Source organism: Balaenoptera acutorostrata, chromosome 19 (genome assembly GCF_949987535.1).
Source record: "Balaenoptera acutorostrata chromosome 19, mBalAcu1.1, whole genome shotgun sequence".
Lineage (NCBI taxonomy): Eukaryota > Metazoa > Chordata > Mammalia > Artiodactyla > Balaenopteridae > Balaenoptera > Balaenoptera acutorostrata.
In genome coordinates, this window is record NC_080082.1 from 20343499 (window position 1) to 20362350 (window position 18852).

At 53.2% G+C, this 18852-nt stretch overlaps 1 protein-coding gene across 1 annotated transcript in view; it reads right to left on the reverse strand.

Annotated features, from left to right (window-relative positions):
• Nucleotides 1-13713, reverse strand: part of BEAN1 (brain expressed associated with NEDD4 1) — a 37491-nt gene extending 23778 nt beyond the window's left edge. Inside the window, exons 1-2 of the mRNA XM_057533687.1 lie at nt 13302-13713; nt 4278-4384 (exon numbers count right to left, since the gene is read on the reverse strand). Coding sequence (XP_057389670.1) covers nt 4278-4302 — 25 coding nt within the window. The 5' untranslated portion in view covers nt 4303-4384; nt 13302-13713. The remainder of the gene's footprint in view (nt 1-4277; nt 4385-13301) is intronic.
• Nucleotides 13714-18852: the final 5139 nt, after the last annotated feature.

Consider the following 18852-nt stretch of genomic DNA (forward strand, 5'->3'; position numbering starts at 1 on the left):
GTTAGTGTCAGTGCCATGTTGCACTCGAACTCAGGTACTGTCTATCACATCACACCAACTCTGAGGGAGAGTCAAGCCCATCCAGAGACTTTTTCAGGCTGCGATTCCTTCCAGCCCTGTGGGCAGCCTGTGAGCTTAGCAGAGACAAGCCCCACCTGATTTCTCTGTGGCTCTCTTTCCTGCTTGGCTACAGGCTCAGTCTCCCCTGTGGCCCCAAAGCCCCTCCTCCCCCAGGTCCGTCCTTTGAGGCCACCTCCACCTCACAGGGAGCTCTGTGGAGCTGCCATGTGCTGGTGGCAAAGAAGAGGTTGTGAAGCATCTGTTCTTGGAGCCTGGGTCCTGGGGGAATCCTGGGCTGCCCTGCCCAGCTGGGGCCAGATGGAGGAGGCTCCCACGCCTCCAGCCTCTCTGAGGATCCAGGCTGGTCCCCCTCCTCCTCACTCAGTGCTTAAGGCTGGAAATGGCTCACAGGCCTGCACTTGCAGGGAGACGACCTGACTTCCCTCCTGCAGCCTTGTGGCCAAAACCCTCAGGGCTTCCCCTCCCCTGTTCTTGCCTCCTCTCCCTGCCTTAGTCTTTTCATCTGCTTGACTGGGCAGAGGGGCATGGAGGTCTGCTGGGGCAGTCTCTGCGAGGGGCTGAGATGAGCTAAGATGCTTGGAAGGTAAGATGGGGCCGGGGATGTGGTAGGGCCTGGGAGGAGTGGGCCCAGCCTGGTCTGCTTCATGGCTGCCCAGCTCCTGAGAGGCCAGTGGATGGTCCCACTTCACCCAGTGTCTGAATCTGTGGGTACTGGGCAGACGCCTGCCCATTGCCCTACTCCTCCCTGCCCTGGATCCACGTTCCCTGCTGACTCTCCCTGACCTCCTGAACTCTAACTCCTAGGAGATGGGTCTTGCTTGGGAAACTCTAGGGCTTGTTTTTCCTTCTGGGGACTTTCCTTTCTGCCCTTCTCAATTGGCAGGGTGTAGGGGTGTGGAAACCTAAACAGGAACAAGCTGTGATTCCTATCCTAAGTTTTCCAGGTTTTAATGGTCTTTGGCATCTTTGCATGTACTGAGCAAGATAATTTTGTGAGCTAAGAAGGTTCAAGGATTCCCTGTTAGGTGTCTAAATTCGCAGAGCGGGAAAGGAGGTGCTAAAAAAAAGAGGGTGTGTGTCCATGACAGGGCCCTCCTGGGACTTCCGGCTTCATCCCTCATTGCTCCGGGTCAGGTGTATGTGGATGTCTGGGGCTCTTGTGGTTCTGCATCCCTTCCAGAACCTGCGTGAAGGCCTCTGGTCTGCGAGCCCAGGAGGCCGCCCATAAGACATCTGCTTCACCTCGATTTGCTCACTTGTCTGGTTGTTCCATAAACATCTACTGAGGCAGCAATTTCCAGGTTGGGTCTGAGGAGGGGCCCAGATGAGGGGGAAGTCAGAAGGGAGATCTGTTGACCCAGTTTGGAAACCCCGGGGTCTCCTTGGGCAGTTGGCAATGATGGGTGTGTTGGAGGGGAACTGACGGTCACTCCCAGATTTCTGGCCTGAAGAACTGAGTGGTGGTGATGGTGGTGGTGATGGTGGTATCCTAAACCAAAACAGCAAAATCAAGCAAGCCAGCATGGAGGGGAAGACGAGGAGTTCAGTTTGGGACAGGCTGTATTTGAGCAGTGGAGATGGGGGCTGCCCAGGGGAGCCAGGCAGCAGAAGGCAGAAGGAATCAGAAGCTCAGGCAGAACTGGGGTGGGAGAGAGCCGGGACGCTGCCGGCCTAGACGCTGCAGTTGAGAGCAGAGTGAGGATGAAATGGTCTGGAGTGTGTGGGGCGAGAAGGCCAGCAGGATTGGAGTCTCGGGGGACCCAGCATCCCAGGGCAGGTGCTGGAAGAATCCACCCACCTCCAGCACCAAAGGAGACCAGGAATGGATGGTCAGAGCCCAGAGAGCCAGAGGGGCTGGAGAAGAACCTGAGGGCTCAGATTCAGGAACCCAGTGGAGGAGTTACCTAGAAGACTGATGTGACCAACAGAGTCAGATGCAGCTGAGAACTGGAAACTCTGGGATGGACTTAGCGACACAGGTGCTGATGCGGTGTTGGTGTGGGGTTGTAGGAGCCAGATTGAAGCAGACTAAGGGTGCTGAAAGGGGTGCTGTGAGCACTTCTTAGACAAGTGCAGAGAAAAGGTAAGGAGTCTGATCGGACAACGTGAGGAGAAGAATCCGGCAGAGAAGGGGAGAGATGATGGAGGAAGGGGTGGGCCTGGACAATCCCATGGGACCCAGCCTGCCATTGCCTGGGACACCTTCTCCAATTGAAATCTGAACAGACCCCAACCTGTAGATGTTAGCAGAGCTGCTCTGGCTGAAGCAATGGGTGGTGAAGCTCCTGGGTTCTGCCTGCCTGGGCTCCCCTCACCCTCCAAGGAGCCTCACAGTTGCCCTGAGCTCCTGGAACCCACTGGCCTCAGTCCCCTTCATTTTAGAGATGAGGATGGGCTGGCCAAAGCCACAGAGAGAATCTGGTGGCAGAGTCAGGAGCTTCAGCTTCTCCCCCTCTAGCGCCTCATCCACAGTGTCTGACTGTGCATTTATTTATTCAACAAACATTGAGTGCCTACTGCATGCTAGGTGCTGGGCCTGTTGGTGTGGGGTGGGGCGGTGAGGGGAGAGGGGAATTCAGAGATGTGCAGGAACTGCTTCTGACCAGCCCAGAATACCCATGACCGTACCCTGGAGTCCTCAGGAGCTGGATGCACAAAGCCCTGTCCTGGGGTGTCGGCCCCTATTAGTGCAGACAGGCGGGGCTCCGAAGGGCCTGGCTTGAGCCCAGAAGGTTCTGGAAAGCCCTCCGTACTCAGCAGCCCCAGCCTTCTCCACTGCTGGCTGCTCCCAGGAGTGAGGGCACAGCCACCCTGACCCTCCGTGGGGCAGGTGTCCCTGGGCTCCGACCTGCTCCCCCTGTGGCAGCCTTCCCACCTGGCCTGGGGCTGGGGCTTTGACACCTGATTATGCCACAACAGCAACCTTGGTGACAACAATAACATTTATTGAGCTTGTCCTATCTGTCAGAAAGCTTATCACTCTTGACCTATGCCCTCCTAGGTACCCATGGCAGCCAGCAGCCAGGCTGGGCTCCCCCGCCCCCTGAACACCACTCTTTGCACAATAAACCCATTGCCACCTTGTCCTCCCCGGCCCGCCTGGTGATGATCGCTCCCAGACGGGAGGGGCCGGCTCTCCCCACCCCAAATGCAGCAGCCCTTTGATGTTCCAACAATTGACAGTTGGGATTTCGACTATATGCAAGAGAGGTCCCCAACCCCATGATTCGGGACATGTAACCAATGGCGCAGATTTGAACAGACACTGGTGAGCGGGCCGAAGGGAGATGACAAGTAGAGGGAGGCTAAGGTGGGGGCCCTGAACTCACGCAGACTCACAGTCCCGCCTCACCACGGAGAGGGGATGGGGAGGTTATGCACGTCCTCCCAAACTGCAGCAAATGATGGTGGCTTTGAGGGGGTTCAGGGTACATCATGGGAGGAAGCAGGTGGCTGCCAGGGGGAGAGGTGAAGGCGACTCTGGGGTAAGGGTGGCAGTGTGAGTCGGTGAAGGCGGGGCTGATGACGACTAGGGGAGTGAGCCCCAGGGGCTGTGACCTTGAGCCCCGGGGTACACCTGATTGTGTCCATCTTCTAGACGTGTGAGCGTCAGGGAGCCATGAGAGAATGTTACGGGCAAAATCATCTATGGCTTCAGTAGATGGAAATGAATTAGTAAATGAGGGGCTGCATGGTGGGGCTACTCCAGGAAGGGTTTCCTAGGACACTGAACTCCAAGGAGCGTGTTCTGCAGAGCACCCATCCCGTGAGACATTCCTTGTGGCCACCTAGATTTGGGAAGATACTGGGCTTTCTCTTTCCTATGGAGCCTCACAACACAGCACCACATTAAAGGCTCTGAAAAGTCCAGCAAAACCCGCTTGACTTGTCTCACTCAGCATTTCCCACACTCACTTGACCATGGAATTAAAAAAAAAGTAACCCCATTAATATCCCTTGGAGGAACCCTGAACCACACTTTGGGAAGTGCTCATACAGAGGGATTCGCAAAGTGAGATGTCTCTTGCAGACGTCAGGAGTCTTCTGTGTTGCCCTCCCCCCATCCATCATATCACATCACACCCTGATCAGACCCCTGGAGCTCTCTGGCCAAACATCCTAGAGACATTCTCTGCAGTCCTGACTCTGCCCTCACCTGGCCCTGGTCCATGGGAGGATGTGGGGAGGAGACTTACAGGGGCAGGGGCGTTTGAAGGACATGTAATCCTTGGAGCAGAACAGCGGAGCCAGCCTGCCCACGTGCACAGCTCTGACTTCTCGCAGGGAAGGACCCTCCGCTCACCTGCAGAGACACAAACAGGCAGGTGATGGGGGCGCCCATACAGCACCTACCGACCCTGCAGGGCGCTTGTGTACCTTGGGCTGTCAACCTCTGGGGAGAGGATGGTGACTTTGAGAGCATGGGCCTAGTCTGGGTGGGGGCCTGGAGGGCTCTGGGCTGCAGAATATGGGGGTTCTGGGCAGGGGTGGCACAAATGTGTGCTGGGTTCTCAGTGGTCGGTGGAAGAGGGGAATCTCTCTCCTGGGTGGACCCTTGAGAATCTTGTAACTGTCAGGGCTGGAAAGACCCTTAAAGATCAGTTCAATGTCCTCATTTCACAGAAGGGGAAACTGAGAACTGGAGAGGGTGAGGGACTAGTTTAAGGTCCCACAGCTAGCTTTGGAAGGGAATTCATAGATGCCTAGCTCAAAACCTTATTATTATCATCATCATCATTGCAGCAGTTTTAAGAGGAAGATGCTCTGCTCTTTTCATTCTCATTTTATAAATAAGGCAGTTGAGGCTCAGAGAGGTTACGAAGCTTTCCAAGGTCACACAGCTTCTAATTACAGGCTGGGACTAGAACCCAGGTCTGTTTGACTCCAAAGCCCACACTGTCAGCCAGCACACTCCCTTAGAAGGCACCTAATATATTAAATTACCAATTCAGAAATAAGGACCTAGAGAATGAAATTGTCTCTTCCCCAATTCCCCCTGTACCCCCAAGTGAACATCCAGGTGTCAGGATGTCTGTGCAGCAAAGGACTGCCAGGTCACTCTAACACACATTTGCAATGGAGGAGACATTTTCAGAAAGTAATCCATCCTCCCATGCTGCTGGAGATCTGAACGGATTCAGTCTCTCCTAGTATGTCCCCAGGTGACAGGAGGCTATGGGAATATTAGGGAGTTATAGTTCTTATTTCTAGGGAGTGCAGTCACTTTACTTGCAGAAACCAAACTGCACCTTTGAATGGATGTGGAGCCGAGCAGGTACTTGCAGGGGAAGCTGTCAGTCACAAGCCAATGGGAAAAGAGCCTGGCCCCTCCAGGTCCCAGGGGGCATTCGGCTTCCCTGATCCTGGGGATGATATCATTGTGGACAGAACTTTTCTGTAAGAGGCGGGTCCAGAGGTCCCACCCTTTTCTCCTCCAGGGATCCCTTTTATTATATATTTTTTTTCTCCAAATGGGTCCCCTATTTTGACGGGGCCAATTGGCCAAACTACACTAGTAACTGATTATTCTATTTAATAAACAAATCAAACACCTATCTTTGGAGAGCCTGAGCTCAGAAGTCCAATTCCTGAGTGCTAATATCAACGCAGTGTGACTTTGGACAAAGCACTTCACCTCTCTGAGGTGCAGTGTCTTCCTGGGGAAAGCAGGGTAAGAACACTTAAGCTGCCGTGAGGATGGGGGTTATGTACGGAAAGCCCCTGGCAGGAGGTATGTGGCTGCAAAATGTTCATTCTGCTGCCTGAGGGGGGTGGGAGGGAAGGGGCCATCACTGCCGCTGACCTGGGAATCCCTCTTCAGGTGGCTTCTTCCAGCTCAGCCTGTCCTGGTGTGAACCCCAGGCTGGCCTGACACCCACTCCCAGTCCCCATAGAAACCCAGTCAACAGTTCCGATGGGGGAAGTGAAGGAAGGATGTGATCTCCCCAGGCCTGGTAGAACTGGCGTGGCAGGCTGCTTGGGGAACTGTGATTTCACACCAGAAAACTCACAGAGCATCTCAGGGCCTGGGATCTGTGCTTTCTAAAAATACATGTGTGTACGTGTGTCTGTGTTCATTTCTGCGGGTGTGCTGGTGTGAACTGTGGCCGCGTGTGAGTCTGGAGGAGGATGTAAGTGGGCTGACAGGTCATCTCTTGTGCTGCTTCCAGAGAGGTCTTTCTTAAAGGCAAAATGGATTATGTCATTTGCTGATAAGTCTTCCACAGCTCCCAGTGCCCTCAGGAAAATGTTCTGGCTTCCGCCCCAACCTCCACAGTTCCAGGGCTGTTTCCCTCTCTAGTGAGTTGGCATAGTGTGGGCGCTTGGTAAATGCACGCTGAATGTACACTTACTGTAAGGCTATCCTGGTGGCACCTGATGCCATGGAGGGTGCTGACCAGCTCTAACACTTCAAGCAGTTGTCCCCAAGGTCCTGCTTCTCCTAGAGGCCCCCTGTACCCCCCCTTTCCTCCCACTGGGCCTTGTGACACTGAGATGAAGGCTGGGGTTTTGTAGGGTGTGGGGAGGTGGGAGGTGACCTCCCAGGGCAGGGGGCACCAAAAACCCTTGCGTTACGTATCGTTTTCCATGGTCAGTTTGGGTGTTTGGTGGACAGCGTGTTAGGTTCCCAGGTGGCCAGGAGGCTGGCAAGGGGCCGGCAGGTTTGGCCATGGGTCAGGTAGACATTTCCGTATGTGGAGATGTTCCGGGCACGCCGGCTTTCAGGGTGGCTCACGTTCACCAAACACCTGCATGTGCCAGTTAAGATCACCGAAATTACTGCAACAGGTCCCCCGAAGTGGGTAACAGTTTCATTTTGCAAATGAGAAAACTCACAGGCTCCGTGATATAACCCACCCAAAGTCACCCAAAGAGAAGAGGTGGAGGAAGAGCAATGCAGGGAGGGACTCTGTCACTACCCCCCCCCCCCGCCCCCGCCACAGTGCCCCTTGGTTACTGCAGGGACACCCCACAGAGATCTGACACCAGGTCACGTCTCCCCCCGTGCCCGCCGCACTCAGCACCCAGCATCAGAGGCGAGGCGTGTCCCTGCCTGTGACTCATCTCCGACTGGATTGTCTGGCTGGAAACTGGAGGGCGGGCCGGTGGGCTGCGGTATTCCAGGTTCTGAAGTGGCTGAATGGTGGGCGGCGAGTCCACGTCACTCCCACTTTGCTTCACGTCCCTGCTCCCGGAATACCTCCTTTCTGTAGCCACTGCGACACTCTGATCTTGATCAATGAGCCTGTGGTTAGTGGACTGGCGCCGTATCCCTGGCGGAGGGGGCCAGGTAACAGCGGGGACAGGACGGTCAGCGCATGCGCGGCAGAGGCACCCGGACTGGAGGGTTGAGCTTCACGGGGGTCCACGGCAGACGGGGCAGGGCCGCGCAGGGGCTGGCCTCCGGGATGGGCCACGTCTATGCAGCGCCTGCTCAGCCCATTGGATCTCAAAACAAATCCCCATTTTACAGTTGACGACACAGAAAGGAGTCTCAGAAATGAGGGAGGCGGGTCTTTTAAGTCTGGGACCCAGCTGATGGTTTCCCTAATGGACAAAAACATTCCTTGGCAAGTGCGGGTAGATGTCATTACAGGCATACCTCGGAGATATTGCGGTTTGGTGGTCGCGAGGCTCCAGACCACCGCAGTACAGCGAGTCACACGATTTTTTGGTGTCCCAGTGCATATCAAAGTTAGGTTCACACTATACTGTAGTCTGTTAGGTTTGCAGTAGACATTTATCTAAAAAACAATGTACATACCTTAATTTAAAAATAGTTTATTGGGACTTCCCTGGCGGCCCAGTTGTTAAGACTCCCTGTTCCCAATGCAGAGGGCTCGGGTTCGAACCCTGGTCGGGGAACTAAGATCCCGCATGCCACATGGCGTGGCCAAAAAAAAAAGAAAAAAAAAAACTTTACTGCTAAAAAACGCTAACCATCATCTGAGCCTTCAGTGGGTGGTAATCTTTTTGTGACAGTAAACATCAAAAATCACTGGTCACAGATCACCACAGCAAATACAACAGCAATGAAAAAGTTTGAAATGTTGTGAGAATCACCAAAATGTGACATAAGGGACATGAAGTGGGCAAATGCAATTGGAAAAATGGCATGGATAAGACTTGCTTGACGCAAGGTTACTCCAAAACGTCAGTTGGTAAAAACAAGCAATATCTATGAAGAGCAATAAAACGAGGTATGCCTGTAAACGTTTGTCACGTGATTAAATGAAGAAGCAAATGAACTCAGGAGTGGAGGAGAAAAAGAGTGAGAGGACGGTGGCAGAGAGGCTGGCAGAGGACAAGGAGGTTTGCAAATAAGTAACTTGGTCCTGATGTTAGAAAAGGGATCCAAGTGTGTGGCAGCCTCTGCAGCAAGGAGGCCTTCTGTCCCCATGCAACATCTGGCCAAATGTGTGCTACACTGGGTTGGTCAGGAAATGCCTGGAGGTTACTGGGTCTTCAGGTTGCCTTGATTTACCTGGAGTAGTCCTCTGTTGGATCAGCTGCCTTCCCCACTGCCACCAAGGCCCAACTTCTAAGACTTGATATACTGACTAACTACATAAACTGGTCCATTTGCAAATCAGCAAATAGGTCCTGACCAAGGGTGTAGAGAAGCCTGATTCAGGGTCCAGAAAACACCAAAGAGGGCATAGAAAAGTATTATTACAGTGGTGAAACATGGGATGCGTCCCCAGTGTCCAATAAGAGAGGAGAGGCTGAGAAAATTCTGGCATATGCTTATAATGGAATATTGTATAGCCATGGAATCATGTTTTTAAAGAAATTTTAATAACATAAAAGACTTTCAGTATACTGTTAAGAGGGGGGGAAAAACCCCACCAGGTAAGCAGGTTCTAGAACTCTGCCTACAATATGATCCTTATTTTGTAAGGAAAAAAAAAAAAAACCAGAGAAAATATTCACACATAGAAAAAGATTAAAAGGAAATAGACTAAAATATCCACAGTCACGTACTCTCTGGGCAGTGGTGAGATTGAGGAGGCTTTTTATGTTCTTTTATTTTTTAAAAATGATTTTCCAAATTTTCTTCAATGAACATGTATTACTTTTATAATCTGAAAAATCATTAAAATGAAGATTTGAAAACACCTTTTATGCTAACAAAATAAAGAATAATTAAATGAATAAATCAGTGATAGTTAACTCACTGGAAGTTTTTTAAAATTTTTTATTTTTTTTATTGATTGATTGATTGATTACTATGTTGGGTCTTTGTTTCTGTGCTAGGGCTTTCTCTAGTTGTGGCAAGCGGGGGCCACTCCTCATCGCGGTGTGCGGGCCTCTCACTATCGTGGCCTCTCCTGCTGCAGAGCACAGGCTCCAGACACGCAGGCTCAGTAGTTGTGGCCCACGGGCCTAGCTGCTCCACGGCATGTGGGATCCTCCCAGACCAGGGCTTGAACCCGTGTCCCCTGCATTCGCAGGCAGATTCTCAACCACTGCGCCACCAGGGAAGCCCTCACTGGAAGTTTTAAACGCTAATTTAATTGCCTTTGAACATGCCATTTTTTATTGCCAAAATTTAAAAAAGTTAACTTGTCTTTGAACTTACTGATAAGGAGCTTTACTAACATGTTAGGAAAATAATCTCCACTGGTTTTAACCTTCATCACATTTTCCTTGGCGCTTGAGCAGGTCCTATTTGCCAGATTTTTGAGAGCATAGTTTCTGCCATGAACCTTGAGGTTTATCTTCAGGCAAGCTATACACTTGGCAATAATAATAACAATAATAGACCTTACGTTTGTAAAACACTTCATAATTTGCAAAGCATACGAAGTGCTGGTTATTGTTCTAGTCTCTGGGGATATGAGAGTGAGCAAAGTGGTTAAAAGTCCCTGCCTTTGGGGAGTTTACATTATATTGATGAGGGCAGACAATAAACAAATGAATAAGATATATAAATGTTGGGGGTGATAAGTGCTATGGAGAAAAATGGAGAGAAGAGAGATAGGGAATAAATGGGGTGGGGAGCTGCTCTTTTAAATCAGTTTGATACTGTTTGAATAGAAAAAAAAATGAAGATGTCTCTAAAAATTCTATAGCCCATGGGCAATTAACACAGACATACAGTGATTGAAGATATCCATTGAGGAAGCAGTCCATTAACTAATTACATATCATCTAAGATACAATGTGCTAATTATCAATTTTACAAACTCATAAAATTATGATGAGTCATAGTGATGTTTTAAGTTTTCTATACCTAGCAAAGTTAGTCCTTAACCTTTCTAAGCCTCAGTGTTCTCATCTATAAAATAGGGACAATTATAGTACTTATATCAGAGGGCTGTCCTCAGACTCCAGAGAGAAAATACTTATGCTTGGGAAAGAGCATGCATTCAGTGCATGTTCATAATGCAGACATAGCAAGGCCATTGCGAGGGGTCCATTCGTCACTGCCACGTGTTTCCTGTATATTGTTTCTCCAGTCCTCACGACTATACTGGGAAATGTAGACTATTTGTTCCTCTTTTCAAGAGGAAATTGAGGCTCTGAAAGGTAAATCTCCTGCCCAGAATCACAAGCCATAAACCCAGGTAGTCCAGCTCCAAGAAGCTGTGCTCTCAGCCACAACTGTACTTTGTGCCAGGGGGATTCAGAAGCCCTCCTGGCTTCAGTTTCTCCCTTTAGGAGGCTGAGAGCTGGCTGCCACCTTCTCGTCCCTTACCCTGTGCTGTGAGCACTTCCAGGGCAAAAGCTTCAGGTAACAGGCGTCTGAGTGTGTCTAACTGATTATTCCCCAAGACTGAAGGAGGTGCCCATATCCCCATCACGTTGCTGCCTGGCTGTACTCCACTATGTGAACCAGGTGACACAAACCTCCTAAATTAGTTTCTGATTAACTCCTTTGGGAAGAAGAGGTGAGGATTATAGAAGATGCTGGGATGTGACACCCTGGTGGGTGAATGGGGGAGGGGTGGGAGTAGGCTACAGAGGAAGGAAGAAGACGACAGAGGGGGTTTTTGTGTAGAAACAGCCCCCAGGAGGCAGCCCATTCTGCCTGTCTCACTAGGTCCCCACCAGGCAGCATGTGGACAGACCCCCCCCCCAATCCCCCCCGTTCTCACAGCTGGGGCACAGGTGAGCAGGACTAACACGGGTGTCCACAAGCTGGACATTTGTTTTCTTCCCAGCAATGCTCCTGGTTACCTACACCCTCCATGCCACCCCAAGGATTCCAGCATCCTTTCCCAGGCCCTGGGCCTCATTGGTTCTGCTCTGGGTCTGAAGCCTCAGCTGCACAGACTGGGCAGATCTCTTCCTGGGGCCCTTCCAGCTCTGAACTTCTAAACTCTCAGTCAGCCACGGGCTCCATTTCCTCCCCAAGGGTTATCATTTCTGGTGCCTCGTGGCTCGGTTGCCTGGATGAACACACCACGGTCAGCACACGTTCAGGGTTGGGACCCCTCGGACTTCCCGCTGTCCCCTTGCCCTGGTGGCTGCTCCCCCTGCTGCTCTTCACTGCCTGTCTGAACTGTCACCACCAGAACATCCAAGCCACCTGACTGATTGCTGCTCAGGGAAAGCAGTCCTCCCCAGGCCCCAGTCCCCGGAGTGGAGGGAGGTGTGAATTCCCTCGCACAGAGTGTGAGCAGCAGACATCAGTCAAGGGCAAAAGAAAGAGTTGGTCAGATACAGTCTTTCCCAACCTGGATGGAGATATGACAGGTAGGGAGGCGAGCACCGCTGGGAAGCAGAGCGCCCAGGGAGGAGGGAACAGCTGAGAAAGGGCAGGCCCTAAAAGAGAGGGTTTTGCACTGCAGTTAGATGTCAACAAGCCCTTGGGGGATTCAAAGGCCTCCTTGGAGGGGGGCTTGGGGGGTTGGGAGGGGGTCGTGTCGCCGCCACCTCAGGGCAACTCGCTCTGCCTCAGCATCCACTGGTGCTGCATGCTTCACAGAACGACACCTGTAGTCAACCTGAATTGAGTGATGGCTGAGTGCCAAGCACCATGCTAGGCCCCCTACAAGCATCACCTCATTGAATCCTCCCAACCCACCTTCCCCATGTTTCAGATGGGGAAACTGAGGCTCAGAGAGGTTAAGTATCTTGCCTAACATCACACGGCTGGGAAGGCAGCCAAGCCCACCCTCTGGTTCCAAAGCCCTTAAACACTCTGCTCATGACAGAATCCTACCTACTTGTCAGCGGAGGCCATTGAGGCACAGGGACGTGAAGTCACTTGTTCCAGTAGAACAGTCAGGATGTTTGAGGAGAGTCAGGAGGGGCTTGCTCAAGGCAGGTGCCCGTGGACTGTGTGAATCAAGACCAAGGACCAAGCTCCGGGAGCCCCCGCCGCTCACACCTGTCACTGGTGCCCTCCCCTTCCCAGCCTGGTCCTGGCCATCTCCGCTGGCACGGCGCGTGGGATCAGGAGGGCAGAGCCTCAGGACCGCCAGGCCGATGGGGAGAGGGGGAGGGTCGTGCGAGTCTGCCGTGGGTCTGGTGGGCATTACCCAACTTCCGACAGCGATTAGGGAGAGGCGGCTCTACCGCTTGGTGCTGCGCAGCCAGCCAGAGCAGCCGCCTCGGACTCAGCCTCGAGTCCCGCTTACCGCGCCAGGGAAAGTCGGCCCCCGGAGCTGGAGAAGGTGCGTCGGGGACACCACCTTTCCCACCGATGGTGCTGAGATAGGCCAGCGTGGTAGGCATCGAAGCGGGGGCATGGCCCTGGTGGCCCGCCCGTCGGAGGGTCAAACTTCCCGGCTCGAGGGTCGGGGGTGGGTTCTAGCTTCAAACTCTACAAAGCCCGGAGCCCCTTTCCTCTTCTACCCCGACCAAAAGTGCGTCCTAGTTTACCCTTCTTGGGTGGGTTGTTCAGGGGTCCGCGAAACCGAGGGCGCGGGGTCGTGAAGACTGTCTTATGCTCCCTCCATGGGGTGGATGTTTGGGACTCAAGTCGGGCAAGAACCGGGAGACCTCTCCATCCCTGCGGCCCGATGGCATGCTCAGGGGCAGCCACGGCCCGCGCGAGTCCCGGTGGCCCGCCCCGGGGCGCGGGGGTCGGGGCTGGGGTCCGCGGGAGAACGGGGGTGCAGGTCGGAGCGCGCTGCGGTTCCGCCGAGGACCGCGCTGAGCGACCTCGGGTGTGTGCTTGCGCCGGGGCCGCCGCAGAGCGCGGGGGAGGGGGCCGGGACCCCCTCCCCGCCCCTCCCCAGCGCCGCCCCCGGCCCCACGCCCCTTACTCGGCTTGGCTGCCTCGTTCCGCTCCGTGCGCCGCACTGCCGGCTCCAGCTTCGGCTCCAGCTCAGGTTCCCGCTCTGGCTCCGCTCCCGCTCCGGTTCCCGCTTGGTTGCCGCTGCGCTCGGGCTCCGGCTCCGGCGTCGCGGGGGGCGCGCCGCTCCGCCTCGGCCTGCTCGGCGCGCAGGGGCGTGGCGGGGCGGGGCCCTGCCGAGCCGACCCGGGGCCCGAGATCCCCGGCCGAGGCGGCGGCGTTGGCGGCGGCTTCCCGGCTTCCCGGCTTCCCGGCCCCGGCCCTGCCGCAGCCCCGCCCGGCCGCCCGCCGGCCCCGCGCCGCTGCCCACGCCACGGCCGCCAGCTCCCGCCGCCCTGCGCCGCGGCTCCGGGGCCTCAGCAGCACTGGGCCGCCGCCCGGGTCATTCCTGAGCTGAGGGGACGCGGCGGAGGGGGAGGGCCGAGCCGCGCCCCTCTGCGCACTGCCTGCCTGACACCCACACAGCGGCAGGCGGGGCGGCGCGGCGAGGAGGCCGAGAGATGCAGGGAGGCCAGCGTGCCAGCCAGACGTGTGAGGACAGACGGACAGGCGTGTGTAGAGAGCGACATACAGACAGGCGGGAGCAGAGGCGCAGACTCAGACATGTGCAGAGAAGGGCAGACAAACGAAATGTGCAGGACAGACAGACAGGTTGTTCAGAGGCAAGCCTGGGCATCCGGGTAGGGGACTCCTGCCACGGCCACTGGGAGGGGCAGACGAGCCTGGCAGGGCCTCCTGCTCCCAGTTGCCTCGCGGTGAGTTCTAGGGTGTTCGGGAATGTCAGCTAGGCCTGGCTGAAGCCTTCCTCTCCTGAGCGACCAGCTTGCCTATTTCCTTTACTCCTGGCCTGATCCTGTGCCCTCTGTATCCCCCTGTCCCCAAACCTTGGGCATAGAGCTTGACCCTGGCAGATGCATGCCTGCCTCAAGGGGTGCCTGGCTCAGGGAGGGGCTCCTGGCTTTCAGGACCTACTCTGTCCAACACTCTACTTTGGGGCCTTGGACAAGTCCAGCCCATCCGCCAGACCTCCCTTTTTTTATTACACTAGAGCTCCTGTTTATTACGCTCTTGCTAGTCCTGGTGCTTTCCAGTTATTTGTGGAATCATTTATTTAATCTCCCCTACTTAACTGGGAGTCCCAGGTGGGAGACCCTTGGGGGCCTGCGCAGAGGATGCACTCTAAATTTGATGAATGAATTGATGAGATACTTTGTTGATAATTCTCCTAACCCCCATTTTGTCGATGGCAGCTAATAAGTGGTTGTCAAAAATAAAACATGAGGATAAGGAGCTGCACATATTGATGATAAAACTTGGGGAAGGAGAGGAGCCATAGGGATGGCGTGGAAGAGAAGCCAGGCAGACAGTGGCACTGCAGGGAGGGTGGGAGCAGAGCAGGCTCTGGTGGAGAAAACAAACCTCACTCCAGCCCACCTCTGACAGTCACCATGTCTTGGGCTTCCCTGGGTGGAGGCAGAGAGACCTGCATGGTCTAGAGCCTTGGTGGGTAAGGACACTTCCCAGCCGCCTTTGGTAACTGTTCATTCTGGGCTCTGCCTCCTGCACTGCCTACCCCATCCCCCAGACTGAGGGGGGTGGAGGGACCCAGGCTGAGGGATTCCAGCTCCATCTGGGGCCATCAGGAGGCATATGTGCTATGTGGGGCATGGGGCCAGAATAAAGGGAAACATCTCTGAGTCCTAAGAAATGGAACCTGAGAGGCCCTTTGTCCAACCTCATGCATTTATTTTATGGATGAACAAGTAAAGGACTGGAGAAAGCAGGGGCAGGCCAGGGCTAGACAGCTAGGATTGGAGGCTCTAGGACTCCCAGGCCAGGGCTGTGCCCCCTGTGCAACCCTGCTAAAAGTGACCTTGACCTTCCTAAGCAGATCCCTGCTGATGTGTGCAGGATGGATATTCTGGTTGTTGAGTGGTTTTACCTGTAGTCTGTCCCCTTTGGCAAGACTGTGTGTATGTGTATTTTGTGGGGGCCTTGTGGAAGGCTCTAGCCGATAAAGAGTTCATCCCTCGCTACCCTCTGTTTGAGCATCGCTGGGCTGGCAAATCTGGCTTGTTCTTCACACTGGAGCCCAGAATGGGAATTGGTTTCCACTGGGCATGGTGGTGTTGGGGTCTAGCTTTGGGGAGTTGGCTTATATTGATTTGCCTGTCTATACATCCATAAACAGGACACTGGAGAAACATAAAAAGGTGAAAAAAGAACAGAAAAGCTGGTCACTTTTAATGTTGAGGTTTCTTTTTCTTTCTTTTTAATCTCACATCTCTACGAGTGTCCCTAATGGAGTGAGCTTGCTCACTCTCTCCTATGTCACACTTTTCATGGCTGCCTAGCGTTGCATCAGATGGCTGTACTGTATTTTATTTAACCAATTCTCTACTGCTGGGCATTCAGTTTTGAGTTTTTCACACTTCTAGACAGCACCACAGTGAACATCCTCATGGGTAAGTTTGTGCATGTCTGTGATTATTCTTGGTTTCAGTGGGTATGTCCACATAGTTTTGAAGCTTTCTTCTGTATGGGGTCAGACTTGCAGGAGGGACATTTCCTGGGCACCAGGGAAGCACAGTGATATTTAGTGTCTGCTACACCAAGGGCGGGGTAGGGAGGCTGGAGGGAGGAGCCTGGGAGAGGTTATGCAGTGCCGTCTGAGGACAGTGAGGTGCCAGGCTGTGGGGACCTGCCCTAGAGTGTGCTCTGTATTACCCCTGTCACTCATAGGAATGGTCAACTTATCAATTCTGTTGTTGGGGGGAATCTTCTGATACTAAGGGTGGAGGAGGGAAGGAGGAAGGGCCATCAGGATGGTCTGGCCTCTGGGTGGGATATCTGTCTAAAAAACCCAGCACAGGGGGGCTTCCCTGGTGGCGCAGTGGTTGAGAGTCTGCCTGCCAATGCAGGGGACACGGGTTCGTGCCCTGGTCTGGGAAGATCCCACATGCCACAGAGCAGCTGGGCCCGTGAGCCACAACTACTGAGCCTGCGCATATGGAGCCTGTGCTCCGCAACGAGAGGCCACGATAGTGAGAGGCCCGCGCACTGCGATGAAGAGTGGCCCCTGCTTGCTGCAACTAGAGAAAGCCCTCGCACAGAAACGAAGACCCAACACAGCCAAAAAAAAAAAAAAAAAAGCAAACCCAGCACAGGGAATTCCCTGGCGGTCCAGTGATTAGGACTCTGCGCTTTCACTACCAAGGGCGCAGGTTCAATCCCTGGTTGGGGAACTAAGATCGCACAAGCCATGCGGCAATCAATCAGTCAATCCCATCACACCCTTCAGGAAGGTTACCTTGTGCTAGTATATCCCTTATACAGAATTATGTCAAAAGCATCTTCCCAGCCTTGAATTACGTTACAGAGGGCCCGGCTCTCCAGATTGCCTTGGCTTTGGGGGTGGGGAGTACACCATGCTCTAAAAAGAGAACGAGGTGAGGGAGGAAAAACTAACCCACCAGCTTTAAAAAGATTTTTCCTCTTTCCCTCTGATTTTTGCTAATGGTCCCCTTGAACATGTTAAGGGGGATGAAGGAAGAGAAGAGGGCTTGGTTCTTGCTTGGTGGCGGGTGGGGTCAGGGACCAGAGCCCTCCCAAGGCCAACAAGCTCTGAGGTGGTGCTGAAGTAGAGAGAGGAAGCTGGGGGCAGGGAAGCACCTGTAAAACCTGAGGCAGCGCCTTCTGGAGCTGCTCTCTGCTGAGAGCATGGAGGGTTTTGTGTTTTCACCCCACTTTACGGATGAGGAGACTGAGACCCACCGAATTTAAGTGACTTTCCAGAGATGCACACCTGGTTAAGCCACTCCAGGTAAGATGATGAAACACTTTTAAAACAGGCAGAAAAGATTACCAGGTGTCCTTCGAATTGACTATTCGGTGTTACCCGGCACATGGTTGTCTGTTTCTATATGAGTTTGTAGCTTTCATGGTCTCTAAGCTGTTTTATTATTTTGGAAGTTGTAGAAAACTGATTGTGATGGGAAATTGTTCTTGTCCATTAAGATGCAAATACATTTTATCAGGTGAAGTCAGTTGAGATCTTGTGGAGCGGGGGCTAAAAGCTATACTTGCGGCTGTGCTTCGGATTCTCCTTTAAATTGTGTATAATGTCTTATTTTTCCCTAAGTAATTAATCTGTTAAATGAAATCTTTGACATGTGTTGTTTGTTTTATATTTTATAACATTCATGATTTTACCCTTTAAAAAATGTATCTTTTAACAGTAGTAAGCTGGGGACTGCATCCAGATGGGTCTGTTTTACATCAGAGCTTAGCCGTTCATTGGAGGCATCAGGCCCAAGGCCCTCAGAAGAGACGGAAATGAGTGCTGGGTCAGTCCTAGAGGGCTTTCTGGAAGACGGAGGGGGTGGGGTTTGAGGGGTGGGGAAGGATTTAGAGAGGGACACCTGAAGACAGAAGGCTTTCCAGGATGGAGGGCGGGACCTGGGGTGGAGAAGGAGTATGGAGGCTGGTGAAGAGGCCTGTCTGGATGAAGGGTGGGCTCTGGGGTGCCAGGTGCCAGACGGAGGATGGAGGTGGGATTCCAGGTAGAGGAGACTGTACCTGATGCTGTAGGCAGCGGGGAGCCACCATAGGCTCTTGAGGGAGGAGGGGACTTAAAGAAATGGACCTGTTAAGAAGGCTGGTCTCTGGGTTCCTTAACCCTTCTGGGTACTGAATAGGCCCCGAACACCCTTTCTCCCGGGTGGAGGGCTGGGGCAGGCTGCCCCTCGCTGTCTCCTGTTAGGAGGGAAGCCACCCTTCCAGGGTCCTGAGAGAAGGTCCCCAGGTAATGAGTGTAAAAGTCTGCCCCTCCTCTCTTATCCCAGAGGCCCATCTGGGGGAGCCTATTTCTGGGCCTGCTTGAAGATTTGTACTCAGGGTGGAGCTCATTTCAGGGTCAGCTGGCTGCGGGGTGCCCAGGGTCTGCATGCACACCTTTCTGCTGCTGTTCCCAACCAGTCATGACACGTCCTCCCAGTGACCATACCATCTGTCAACCACTCTACATTCATTGTTCAATTCCATCCTTATGGTATCCTGTGGAGGGGGACAATATTTTCTCCATTTTTTTTTTTTTTAATTGTGTAGCAAGGAGGTTTATGGAAGCTGAGTAACTTGTTCAAGTTCACATGGCTAATTAGGGGCAGAACCCAGATTTGCACCCAAGCCTGCTTGACCCCAAAACAAAGCCAAAATAGTCATGGTCTCTCCTTTGTGGGGCTTACTGCTTAGAGGAGGTGACAGACATTAACCACGAAGTGACAGAGATAAATGTCAAGTTGCCATGATGAGATGTTCCACAAGTTTGGGAAGCATGTGAGTGAATGTTACGGGAGGTCTGACCTTGTCAGGGTGTGGGATGAGGCGGGAGAAGTGGGCAGGGGCCAGGACTGCTTTCGATCTTGAGAGCAGTGGAAGGCATAAGAATGTTTTAAACAATATTGGAGGAGTGGTGGTGGCATAATCAGACCTACGTTTGTTTTTTGGTTGTTTTTGGCTGCGCG